The sequence below is a fragment of the Protobothrops mucrosquamatus genome, unplaced genomic scaffold, assembly GCF_001527695.2.
Source record: "Protobothrops mucrosquamatus isolate PMUCROS unplaced genomic scaffold, P.Mucros_1.0 scaffold569, whole genome shotgun sequence".
NCBI lineage: Eukaryota > Metazoa > Chordata > Lepidosauria > Squamata > Viperidae > Protobothrops > Protobothrops mucrosquamatus.
Window position 1 is genome coordinate 779,626 of NW_015386871.1, and position 13,711 is coordinate 793,336.

General features: G+C 41.3%; 1 protein-coding gene across 1 annotated transcript in view; it reads right to left on the reverse strand.

Annotated features, from left to right (window-relative positions):
* Nucleotides 1-3,962: 3,962 nt before the first annotated feature.
* Nucleotides 3,963-13,711, reverse strand: part of SH3BP1 (SH3 domain binding protein 1) — a 37,167-nt gene continuing 27,418 nt past the window's right edge. The window contains exons 17-21 of the mRNA XM_015817283.1: nt 11,539-11,651; nt 10,217-10,608; nt 8,562-8,761; nt 6,057-6,748; nt 3,963-4,530 (exon numbers count right to left, since the gene is read on the reverse strand). Of these exons, the coding sequence (XP_015672769.1) occupies nt 4,205-4,530; nt 6,057-6,748; nt 8,562-8,761; nt 10,217-10,608; nt 11,539-11,651 (1,723 nt within the window). The 3' untranslated portion in view covers nt 3,963-4,204. The remainder of the gene's footprint in view (nt 4,531-6,056; nt 6,749-8,561; nt 8,762-10,216; nt 10,609-11,538; nt 11,652-13,711) is intronic.

The window sequence follows — 13,711 nt, forward strand, 5'->3', positions numbered from 1 at the left end:
TTTCAAGAATATGAATGGATGACACCCCAAAGATCAATGCCTATTCACTCTTGTTATACAGAATAAGTCGCAAACAAGGAAAATTCCTGTTGAATATTAAGAAAACTTCAATAGGGCAGTAGACTCAAGAATTAACAGAAATGATTAACTCTCCTTGACTGGCTGTTCAATGCATTGAGCTTGCTTGAATTCCTAGAATTAATCACCAGGTTGGCTTGATAGTCTGAAGAACTTTTTCCAAATCTATGACCAGATGTTTTCTTTCCTACCCTCAAAATAATAAATTTAAGCCTTTAATCTTAGAGCGTTGCTTCAATCTTGAGTTGTAAGACAAATGTTCTATGCAATAAAATTCTGAGATCCTACTCAAGCAGGATAATGGAGCATTCCCATTTAGTTATTGTTACGGACTTGCCTATTTCTAAAGCTGAAGAGGAGAACCTGTAGATGGGAAGCAAATCAACAATTCAGACCCAGTGTAGGTGATTGTTGATTTGGAGAACAAGGGGTCAAATCCTGAACTTAGGTGAGTACCCAATCTTAAAGCACATGATCAGCTAAGGAGTGGCAGGTCTCCTTGACAGCAGACAGCATCTGTTCTTCTAATTAGGCAAGCTCCTGAATTCCTGCTATTTAAGAGCACTCCCTGCATTGAAAACAATTTTCCATTATGAGACCTGTGTTCCTCTGGTCTCATTCTTGGTCTCTCCTGATTCTTTACTCTTCAAATTGACCTTTAGGTTTCCTGGATTGGATGTGGTCTTTTTTGCTGTATTAAGCTATAGCTATGAATTAAGAGGCACAATGTACTTCTTCTGTGTATTGTTCTTGGTTTTCTTTGCATAATTTATATCCTGTAATCATAGCATGAATCATTAAGTGACTTATGAACAAATTGATAAAAGCATTAGAAACTTGCTAATTGCCTCCTTCTTGAGGCTGTTCATCCCAGTGCAGGACAACATCCCACACTGTAAAATTCACAGCAAGTTGAAAAGAGAAGCTGTAAAGCTATAGCAAGCTAATAGTACAATTCACGAGAAACTATTGTACCAAGAGCATTCCCATTAAAAATATGTCTAAATCAGAAAAAGGCCTTCTGGCCAATTTCTGCTCTATGAACCTTTAAAATATTTTTTGAATTAAAAAAATAAGATTGGAAATAAACGTACTTCAAGGTGCCGGCCACTTGTATTGCCTTTATTTCCAAGAATATTTCTGGAATTCATATAGGTCCAGAAGACACTTTGAAAGAATGAAAAAGGGCGAGTCCTTTATTTGGAAGTGAATGATCAGAAAAGATAAGAGTAAGCTGGGCGTGGAAGGGTTGAATATAGGGCATCCAACAATGGAGCAAACTTCTTGGTTTTGACCCCGATAGATGGATGTTTGGAGGCTTGCCATGACCACGTCTGCTCTCCAGATTATTAATGTGCCTCCAGCCCCAAACTGCTTATTTGAATTTAAGCTGGGCTTCTGGGAAAGGTGTGTCAAACAAAGCTGTGGCACAGATGCCATGTACAGGTGTATTCAATAACCATCTCTATGTCCTCACCCCTATAGCAGTTTTGGAAAAAGAATTTCAGGGGAGGAGGCAGGGATTGTTACTATTGAACAGAATACCTTTAAGACAGCATGCTATTTCTTCTGGCGCTATATGCACAAGTAATATTGGACACTTGTGAATAATGATCAGTTATCTATAATAGTTTTTATTTATTCTAAAAATACTGATTTCTAGCAAGTTTTCTTTTAGCAAGTTTTCTTTCTAATCTTTATATGCATTTGCAGTCTTTAATTCCTGCCCGCTCTCATGGCTGTAAACTTTTCTTTTTTTGACCCAGCTTTAAAAATTCTAGCAAATTTTACATTTATCTGAAGCAGATTGATCAGTCAAACTAAATTTTTACACACAAGGAATAAACAGGCAACTTGGTCCAAAGTCCTGTTGCATGATGTTTTTTCTTTTTAAGCGTAAGGGCGTTTAGTAGGTTCTCAGTATATCATTACAGTTCCATTTAATTCACATTATTTATTATTCTGCTTTGACCCTGGCACTTTAAACTTTATGAATGGAACATAATAAATATTGTAGCATTGTGCTGACTTATATTTAGTCTCAATGATTTCAGCAGGCTAATTTAAAAAAAGACAATAGAGGCTATTAATAATTTAACAAAAATCATCTCGCATTTGTGTGAGGACTATTAATCCAGAATCGTTTCCCTTGCCCTACACTCTATCCAACAGGATTTGAGTGGCTAGGATGAAAATAAGGAATATATAATATTTGTCAACCAGTGAAAAGAATGCTCCTAAGAATGTTAGAGTGTTCTGTTTGTGAATTATGCCAAATCTCTTCCTGACAAAAAGCTTTTTACAAAGCACAAGAAGTTTGAGCAGGAATAGAATCAAAAGTATTAAAATACTTTTTTAAATGTTTACTTAATACTTTTAAACAGTATTAATATTAAAAGTACTCATCTCCAAGTTGCCCCTTCTCCATTTTAAAAAAATTGGTGAAGATTAATAAGCTATTGTGAGTCTAATAATTTTTTTTACTGTTTATAGAATGTGTTATTTTATGTTTGTTAGTCAATAACTGTAATAAAAAGATCATCCTTAAAATACACTGAACTTCTTCTGGCTTGGAGGATTTACTTCTGAAAACTGACAAACCATCTCAGAAAGACATGGTCCAGAAGGAGGTTCAACACAATCCTAAGAGAAATGGAACATTCTGGAGTTCTCTAGAACATTCTGTTCCCTATCAATGATTTCCGCACATTTCTAATGAAAAGAAGTTATGAAATTAGAAATTATCATAGAGCAATCTCACAATATAGTTAAATAAATACAATCAAATTCCATCTGGTGCCTGCAATTTATTATATGCAGAATGACAGCAAGTGTCAGAAAAAGCACAACATCATGGAGGTACAGTTAGTGAGTAGGCCTAGAGGCAACATACCACTTTGGCACAATTGATCAGCATAATTTATACAAACACATTAATAAATACATAATAAACCATTAGAAGAATAGCAAGGACTGATTTGGGGATACCGTGGCACACAGACACCACTGGCCATGCCAGCATTATCCCACAAATCAAGCACACCATGGCAGGGCACGAGGGAGAACACACATTCATCCCTCCTCTAGAACAGTGGTGTATTGTATCAGGCACAGACAGGAGCTAAAATATTTACTGATGAAATTTATCAGTTTGCCCAGTTAAAAAAAAAAAGGAAAAAAATATCAAGTTCTTGCTTTCGCTTAGATAAGAATCGTCTGGAGGCTATGACCACAGAAGAATTACCAAGACAAAATGACTCAGTTCTGAACACTGCGGCACAAAAATTATTGTATGCAACTTAGTTTGATGCAGCAGTAGCAATTCCATATACCAAAATGAAATTGGATAAAGAAACATTTAACTTGATAAAACTCAAGGCAGAAAAAGGATATTAAAATTTGAATTCATTAATATATACTCTGGATACTGAGTTCTGGCATTTTCTTTCCTACACAAAACAAAGCGCTTTGGAGCAAATCCTGTGGAGGAGTTTACTCAATTCTGCTAGAATGGCTCCTGTATTTAGTTTCAATTAAAAAAGTGGGTCTTAGTTCTTACAATTCCTGGATAACCTAAATTGTTTGAATGAACTTCAACTACGTAAACACCCACAAGAATAAAATTAAAGGACCATTTTGTGGAGGCACAATGTCATATTTTCTGGATACGTCTCTGATGTTTCCTTTTCACAGCATAGGTTCTTGGAGAACTTCAAAACAGGCATGGAATGGCAGTGGTTATATTTAAGCCTGAGGACAAACACTATAAAAGCACATCAAGCACATCAAAGTATGCTACAAAGTAAAGCAAAGGCCAACAGTAAGAGACCACTATTGGCTACAATAAAACAAAAATAACTTAAATAATTACTATGATGAAAAATAGTAATAAATACTAGTTTGGCCTGTAAACAACCTATTTTTTTCACATTAGATTTCCTGCTCCCCTATTGTGTCTAAAATGAAACTGATTAAGCTTAAAGAATGAAAGGGGAATTAGTTCCACTCTCTTCATTCTTGAAGAAACACTGGAATGTGATGAGCTCAGATTCAAGAGGGGAGACAGGAGGAGGAAAGGTTGGCAGTCTGGAATGGAAACAGGACTGTTACCCACCCACTTCCCCCCTTATTCATCGAGGCCTGGTATCAAGTCTGCAATACTGTCCACATAGTAGTGAGGCACCAGGTCCTTAGCTGAAGGGCTGTCACTGGCCATGTAAGCCTGTGCCTCCTCTAAATATGAGACACCTGTCAGGGTCAAGACAGTATCAAGGCCACAGTTCTTGCCAAACAGTATATCCGTCTCCAGCCGATCACCCACCATAAGCATGCGGGATGGATCTACACCAAAGCGCTCTACAATGCATTCAAACATGTATGTGTTTGGTTTTCCAATTACTGTTGCTTTGCGACCAGATGCTGTTTCAACTGCAGCAGTGAGACTCCCTGTCCCTGAAAGAGAAGAGACAAAACCACCACAAATCAAAAGATTGACCTCCGTTAACAACCGCAATCCAGGCACTGCCTGACATATTAGGTAATCCAAATAAATTGACCCAATAAAGGATGAATAAAACAGGTCGTTTTGGGTTCAAAATAGTGAGACTAAGTAAACTTAACTTTCACTTAAATGGAAAGCTTATATCTAATTTTACTATTATGTGAAACAAATTCACATAATTCTAAAGATTTAACTGCAAATAATATTATAATCCAAGAAATTCTATCAGCTCAGTTGAAAATTCTTGGAGTGAATCCCAAGGTCTTATAAATACAAGCTTCCCCTGGTTCAGAAACAGAAACACTTGAGTATGTAACATTTCAAGGCTAGTTAGATATGAATGGATGCATTTTATTACACAGTATAAGTATATATTACTATATATATAGTTATACAGTATACACTTCAATTTTTTCTCAGTAGTATTGCTCATAGTAATGTATACCTAAGGTCAACCAGTCAACTTTGGAGTAAGGTTTTCCAAAAAAGTGGGGAACAGATAACCTGTTTATGAGGGCAAGACTAGGAAGTATGAAGATTCAGATATTTCTTTATCAATAGAGACTGAGATTTTTTTTTCAGTTCTCTTACCAGTCATGGAGAATGTCTCATTCAGTGCAGGGATAATTATAAATTCCACAAAAATAACTTAAAACTCATAAAGCTCTAAAAGGAGTTGCTTGCAATGGTCCAGGGGAAACAGATACTGATTCATCTTATTTGAAGAACTGTGAAGCAGCTGACTAATAGACATGTACTTTCTACTTGCAAATCACTTTACTAAGTCATTTTATTGGTAGTTTGCAAAAAGGGCTATCAAAAAAAGAAAAAAAAATCTGAATATAGAAGTTGTGTCAGATCCATATCTTAGCAACACACAAGAACGTCCACAAGGTTATTTGATCACTGGCAGTGTTAATACATCAATTGTTATTCCAACAATTATTGCTAGTAAAATATGAAAAGAAAGTGACATAAAGGCTAAACTCCAGCATTTTAGGAAAAGGCATACTTGACTTTGAGAACAGTCCTTGATTTCACACTACCTTGATCTGGTCAAAGCTTTGCTCAGCACATCGGGATTCTTCAAATAAATTATGGAGTGCACTTCTATACTGTATGCTGTCATCTGAATGAAATATTAGTCATTTTGAATCTCAGTATGGGACATTTATTAAACCGTACAGAAAGCAAGATATCAAAGACCAGAACAGATGACCTAACAAGTGGAAATCCATTCCTCAGCCTTTCAGTAAGCCTACCCAGATTATATGAGCAATTTGCATGGTTGTCCGCTTTTTCTCTCTACCCCTTTTTCTTAGTTTCTGGAAATGCAGGATTAAGCCCGGGCTGCGTCCTCTACCGCACAGACCCAATAGGCCGAGGGCAGGGCGACGCCACTGGGCCTCGGCGCCCACCCGGTGCTAGCCAGGGGGGCTCCAGAGCCTGGGCCCTTCGGCCCGCCGCCCTCACTCACCCGGGGTGCGCTGCCCACTGCTAAGCGGGTGCCAAGGGTCTGGATCGGTGGCTACCAGCAGGCACCGCGGGTCGCGCAAATAGGCGCAGGCCTCGGAGAGCTTAGCGAAGGTGAACTGGTCGTCGTAGCCGACGACGACAGCGCGCACCGGGAGGGCCTCTCCGTCGCCTTCCCCTTCTTCTTCTTCTTCTTCTCCTTCTTCTCCGGTCAGCCGCAGCCCCGCGTCGCGCAGCTCCCCGCGCAGCCCTTCCCCGCCCAGCACGAAGACGCGGCCCGGGCTCGAGTCGCCGGCGCCAGCTTCCCCGCCCAGAAGGCGCTGGCGGAGGTAGAGCGCCGAGCAGAGAGCGGAGCTGAACACCTGCTCGCCGCGGACGCCGCGGAAGCCAAGGCGGGAGAAGCGGCGCTCCAGCTCGGCCACGGAGCGGCGGCTGTTGTTGGAGACAAACAGGGTGGTCTTCCCGTTCAGGTTCAGGCGCTCCAGCAGCTCCGGCGCGCCCGGAACCGCCCGATCGCCGGTCCACAGGACCCCGTCGCAGTCGAAGAGCAGCCCCTGCGCCTCCCCCAGCACCTCGCGCAGACAAGCGCCGCTCAGCCGCCTGCAGCCCGCCATGCTGGAACCGCACTCGCCGCCCCGCCCCCCGTCCTCCTGGCGGCGACGCAGCCAATCAGAAGCGCGCCGTTCCCTTGACGGGCTTAGGAAACAGGACCAATCAGATGCCTGAAGAGCCGGGGGCTCGACCCGGTTCGAACGAAACAGGGAAGATCTGAGGGTCGTCGTCCAATCACAGGAGCCGGTACGGCGAATGCATTAAAAGGGGAAGGGTGGAGTATTCGCCCGAGGTGCTCAAAGCGGGGCGGGCTGTGTTGCTCCATGGCAACCGGTTTACAAGCGAGAAAGAAAGAAGACACAAGACGGCGTTCTGAGCAAGACCCGTAAGGGGGCGCTCGTCTTCCTTTCTAACTGAGGAGCGGTAGGGGTAAAGTAGTATTTCCCCCGCCCCTGTAGCTTCAGCCCATTGGTGGAAGGAAACGAGGAAGAGGCGGGTCAAAATAAAGGGGCACGTGTTGCAAACCTGTTAGATAGAAAGATAAAGGCTCTTACAAATGAACGTTTGAAAAACTCACGTTACGGACCGTGGAAAAAAAAAAAAAAAGCCAGCGGGGCTTATAGGCAACAGAATTAAGAACCTGGTGAGAGAAAAGATGAAGGACGGTTAATTTACAGTGTTTCTCAACCTTGACAATAAATTCCGTACACCTGAAGTTGAGGGTCTTAAGGTGTCGGTCGTAACGACCGACACCTTACGACCCTCAACTTCAGGTGTACGGAATTTTAACAGTTCCAACTCTTTGTGACCCAATCTATTGTCGCCAAGAGTTGGATACCCAGCCCTGGGGTAAACCCCAGCTAGCTGGTAAAGTGCCCCCAGCGGTTCGTTCCCTGTCCGCCATTTTTTTTGTCTGCCATTTTTTTTCCCCTTTTCCGGCGGGTGCCTTACCTCCCTTGGGCTGGGCCAGCTGGTGGTTGGCCTGCTCCGTCTCTGCCGCTTGCCAGCTACGACTCGGCCGGCGCAGGGGTCGGAACCATGCATGCGCGGCGCTCCAGGGCAGGGAAAGTCCGCAACTTACGACCGGTTGGGTAGTCCTCGACTTACGACCGGTTTAGTCCTCGACTTACGACCGGTTGGGGGTTGTGGCATTAAAAAGGTTGAGAACCACTGGGTTAGAAGAACCTATTGCAGGCCCTGAGTGCGGAAGGAGGCGGAGTACCTGAGGACGGAGCAGTTTTCGGCGGGTTGCTTCTGGTGCCGTACGGAGGGATGTCTGTGGAGATGCTCACTCGTCCAGATCATGATCGTCTCAAAGGTGCTTTATCGAAAGGCAACTGGACTGTTTTTTTTCTTGAGGAGGACGTTTCGCTTCTCATCCAAGAAGTTTCATCGGTTGTGGCAGGATGGGGGTGGGGGTGGGAATGGAAGGATTAGCTCTGTCAAAATTGGAGTGGGGGGAGGGGTGAAAGGATCATGTTTCTTTGCGGTCCTCTGGTCGTTAGCTCTCTCCCTGAGAGCTCTTGAGGCCCCTTGGAGCAGTGTTTCTCAACCTTGACAATTTTAAGGCATGTGGACTTCAACTCCCAGAATTCCACAGCCAGCAATGCTGGCTGTGGAATTCTGGGAGTTGAAGTCCACATGCCTTAAAATTGTCAAGGTTGAGAAACACTGCCTTGGAGGGTTTATCTGTGCCCTCGGGGTCACCTGTATCAGAGTGCAAATGGGGGTGGTGGGGGTGGAATCTTCTTTTGGAAGTGCTGCAGGGTTTGCGTTGTCTTATCCCGTTCTGTCTTATCCCCCTCTGTTGAGAGATGGCTGCTCAACATTTATGTTAACATAAATGGCCTCTTTTACTCCTCTTTCAAACCAATGATCCTCTCTCTCCAGAATGTGGGCTTTGTGGTACAGAAGGACATTACCTTATAGGAAATTATACTCTAGTAGTCCTATCTACCTATATGTATGTCTATCCTCTTCATTGTTGTCATTGTCGTCATCTGATTTAAATAGTGCCCGTCTCATATATGTGACTCCTGTGCTGAACAAAATAGTACACCTTTTCAAGTAATGCAAAATACTGATTCCGTTTTCTTCCATGGAAGCTATTCTTGCTACCTTTAGAAAGCCCCCTGTTGGCAAACTGTATTCAAGAAGCTGGTTGAGGGTAAATGCCAGATAGTTGCTATAGAAACGAAGAGAATTGCCTGAGATACTGCTTTCACTTGTTTTCCTACTTTTTCCTCTGTGAAAAGAATAAAAAACAAGGTGACAGCATGTAGGAAAAGAAATGGCAGAACCTACAGGTGAAGTTAAAAGAAGAACCAGCCTAGAGTCTCAACTTAGTCACAAATGGACTAAGTCCAACTTCCCCTTGAATTCCATGGACCCTTATTTAACTCCAAACAGGTGCTAACCATTGGTTGAGAAGATTTCTGTGCATAGGCTGTTTAGCAATAAATCTGTTTAATTGGACCTTTGTGTGTGGACCTGGTCTTTCGTGCCTGACATAGATACAGGGTTGGGAAATAAAGCTTGAAAGCACATTCTAGCCATTTAAAGCATGCAGAAAAAATCTTGTTCTCCAGGAAAGGCCAGGGATTTGAACTCTTCAGCTGCTTCTGATGGGCCCATTTTTATTGTGTCAGCATGAATGCTTGCTGCATTTGTTCATTTTTTTTCTCTGTGTGTCATGTATGACCCAGGATTTTTATTATGCTCTTTCTTGTCTATTACAGTGTATTTGTTTTCTTACCAAAAGTTATATATTGCCTACACTTTTGATTTTATGGGGGGAAGTGTCTTTCAATTGCAATTTTATTTTATTTGCCTATCCTTTCCTTTGTTTTTCTTGAAGCAGTTCCTAAAAGTGAAAATTGATAAGGGTATTCATTGGCAATGTATTTATTAGACTTTATAATGTTACAAAACACCTTTTATCTCAATAAAACAAGAGCTGTATTTATCTTTGATACAGGCAAAATTGATACACAGTTTCTTTGATTTGCCTTTTGCCTATATGAACTATTTGGATCATCTTACATGAACTAGAGACATTCTTAAAATTGAGTTATAGATAAAATGTTTCTCCAACAAAATAACCACTTTTTAAAAGGGTAAGTATAATTCTCATAGATAGGATTAATGCAAGATGTATGGTATAACTGCAATAAGGAGAAGACAACATAATCTATCTTCTTTTAACATTTATTCAGAAGCTTCCACAAATGTTTTGTCAAAAATAATAAAAAAAGCAGAGTACTGTTAATGAAAAGCTATTTTGTGCTTTATAGATTGATAACAGAATCGTAGGAAAGTGAAGTATGTTGTATCAGACCACTGCTCCTGTACAGGGCTTGGATTCAAATATTGCATGAAGGACACCCTGTACTGATTGATGCTCTAATGTTTGTAAACAGGAGGAGAGGATTTTCTATTTATTTTTTTTGGGGGGGGGAGTTTGATTTAAATAGACCATACATAAGGGTCCCAAGAAACATGACTCTTGCACCTTGATGCACTTGGGGAACATTTAACAAAATACCAGGGCGAAAAGAATTGCAACAAATTGGATAGGCAAAAGCAAAGCCAGTAAAACTCTTCCTCTCAAACATTCTCCAGAGTTTCTACTTTCTGAGCAGCAGCAGATGGAGAGCTGATTTTTCCTTCATTGGCTTCTTTCTTTGTATGGATGGAATCTTTGGGAGTTTCTCTACTGCAGACATTAGTAGAATCCTCTTCAGCTGTAGCTGCCTTATTGTTCATAGCTTCTGAAGGAGGCCTAGGTGATGGTGGAGCTTTGTGACTCTGCCTTCTGGCTGGCTGGGGAGGAAGTGGGGGTGCCATAACTGGAGCTCGTGCTGGTCCCCCTACTGTTCTTCGAGGCAAGGCTTTAGGGATGGAGACAGACTCTGGAGAAGGAGGAGGCATGTGAAGATGAACAAGTGGTGTGGTTTGAGGATGGGGTGGAGGCATGGTAGGTCTGGGTGGAGCCACCCGCTTTGCTGTAAAGGAGAATGAAAGAAAAAAAAACACCAAAATCCCATATTTTAGACATTTTTTATTCTTACTCCTTGGTCTCAGCTTTGCATGAATCCAGAAAAACGCTGGCATATTTGATATAAAACTCTCTCTTAACTATTTTCTTTCTATGTACTTTCTCTGTATCTGTTTCTTAAACTTGAAATAAAATTATTTCTAAAAGTGCTGGATTTTGATATGTGTTATTTATATGTGGTTAACTGCACAAGGTGGTTCCTAACAATACCAGAATTGTGGATAAACTGAAATCTGTATTTAAGATAGATTATGCCCAACCTTATCAAACTGCAGTATGAATTTTCTATATATGTTTTCCCTCTATTTTATCTAGTCTTGTCACTTCAAAGCACATACAGAGCTATGCTCTAGTTAGTCATCCTTGACTATGCTATGAATTTTCTGAACAGGACAGTAAAACAAAAGACAGCTATGACTAGCAGAATGATATGGAGGTAAACAGAATAACACAGCCAACAAGTAGTATGTCATTGCATATTTTCAAACAGATAGCTTCCAACTCTGTCAATCAAAATATATTGTGCCACTATTCCATTATTCCTTAAGTATCAGTATAAAATGTTATCATCAGATCTGTCTAAAATTCTAAGGAACACCGATTGCACAACTAAAACCTTTTGAATCTCCCATGCCACAAACAATGCTTTCATAATACAAAATAGTACCACTGTCTTGTATTTAATGAGTGTATCTTGCTACAATCCCATTTGAAGCATTTTTTAAATAACACAAAATTAGAGCTTGTGAGGACACTATATACAACACATAAAAATGCATTGTGGAGAAATGCAAAACATGCAGTGATTTGGGAACATTGGCAGCTGGTGTCAATAGGAGAGGCAAAATGATTACTATAGTAGTACTATGAAACTTACTTTTTCGTGAGGTCTCATCAGCAGAAGCAGAGGTAGGTGGGCAGATTGTTGTTTCAGTAGAAGACTCGGTCACTTTTGAGGACACTGTTTCTGGAATAACTTCAGATTTTTTCCTGTCAATGTGGAAAAGTCTTATAAACTCTCATTTGTAGGCTTCCAAAAGCAATTAGTATACAGAGAAATTCCAGAGATACTTTCCATTCTTAATCCTTTGATATCAACCACAAACCATTAAAATAGTGGCTCCCCTGTATTCCAGGAAGATTACAGTGGAGTTTTTATTCCCTTCAGTGAGCAGTGAAGAACAGCTGAAATTTGCTTTGTGCATTCCAGAGAAGAATAAGTCATAAAAATTGGCTCCAGAGTTATGTTTTCTTCTTTTCTCTTTTCCTAATGTTTTTTTCTTTGGGATTATTTTTTTAATGTAGGCTTGAGGGAGGGACTATTAGTCCTGCTTTTTATATGCTACTGACTTGTTAGTAAAGTGATGGTGAAACTTTTAGAGACCGAGTGCCCAAACTGCAACCCAAAACCCACTTATGTATTGCTGGGTGCCGGGTAGGTGTGGCCCATTGGGTAGGTGTGGCCCATTGGGTGGGTGTGGCCCATTGGGTGGGTGTGGCTTCGGTGGTAATGGCAGACTGGATAGGACTAAAAAGTTCAATCAATGAATTCCAACTTTGTGAGATCTTTTTTTTCCCGCAAGAAGTTGAAATTGACTGAACCTTTTTTTTTTTGTACATTGCGGCGGAGACCTAAAGCAAAAAGGTTTTATAAAACCCAGCTGAAGGCCTAGGACTGGGGCGACGGTGTGCGTGCCCACAGAGAGGGCTCTGTGTGCCACCCGTGGCACGCGTGCCATAGGTTCGTCACCACGGTGTTAGTACAAAGTCAGGTTAAAATGCATACAATCATATCCTATTTCATAATGATGGTTGGAGAAAGCCGCCTTCTCTGGAGTGTTTTTCCTGTAAGCATCAACAATATGGCTGCACAAGCAGCACATGCCAGAGCAAGCTAAAGTAACATAGAGTAGCTTATGATTGGTTAGGTTTTTATTAGAAACCCAGCCATCATCTTAGAGTAGGATATAAAGCAGATCATTATGTTAAGCCAGTGATGGCGAACCTTTTAGAGACCGAGTGCCCAAACTGCAACCCAAAACCCACTTATGCATCGTCGGGTGCTAGGTGGGTGTGGCCCATTGGGTGGGCGTGGCCCATTTGGGCATGGCTGCAGTGGTAATGGCAGACTGGGTGGGACTAAAAAGTTCAATCAATCAATTCCAACTTTGCGAAATCTTTTTTTTTCCGCAAGAAGTTGAAATTGACTAATTGAACCTTTTTTTTTTTTTGCACACGACAGCGGAGGCCTAAAGCGAAAAGGTTTTATAAAACCCAGCTGAAGGCCTAGGACTGGGGTGACGGTGCGCGTGCCCACAGAGAGGGCTCTGAGTGCCGCCTCTGGCACCCGTGCCATAGGTTCGCCACCACTGTGTTAAGCTGTAAGACAATTAGCTTATGTATAGTATGTTATTGTAGGTATAGTGATTATTTGATTCCTCCTTTATTATTTTTACAAATGTTTTATTAAGCAAGGTTTAGACTTATACCCGGTCTATTTGTAACTATTGTGTTAAATCAGGGGTGTCAAATTGCCGGCCCACGGGCTGGATGCATCATGCCAAAACTGTGCCCACCCCATTGCCAGCAATGGAAAAAAGTTGCGATATGTCGCGACACGTCACGTGATGTTGGAGTTTGATACCCTTGTATTACATAAACTGCAGCAGTGTCCTGTTGTGATAGGAGGTAAATGGGCACATTGCATCACTAAAAAGAACTGTATCTGAATAAAAATTGGATAACAGAAGTTCCATGTTTTCTAATTGAAACATATTGCTACAATTTTTTTGAGGAACTGATATAACTGAAAAAAGTACAATGTATTCAATCCATATTAGAGCAACTGTGACCACATGCTCTGTATGTATATTTATGCTGCTGTCCAGATGCTAAGTCAGATGAATACTTTCATGGTCTTTTTATTCACAACATTCTTGGTAGGAAAGTGCAACACCTTCCATTTCTCCTTTGGACCACACTGTTCTAGCCATCCTGGACCAGCCATTTTCCACAAATTAATCTTCCAAACTAGAAACAATTTTCCAATC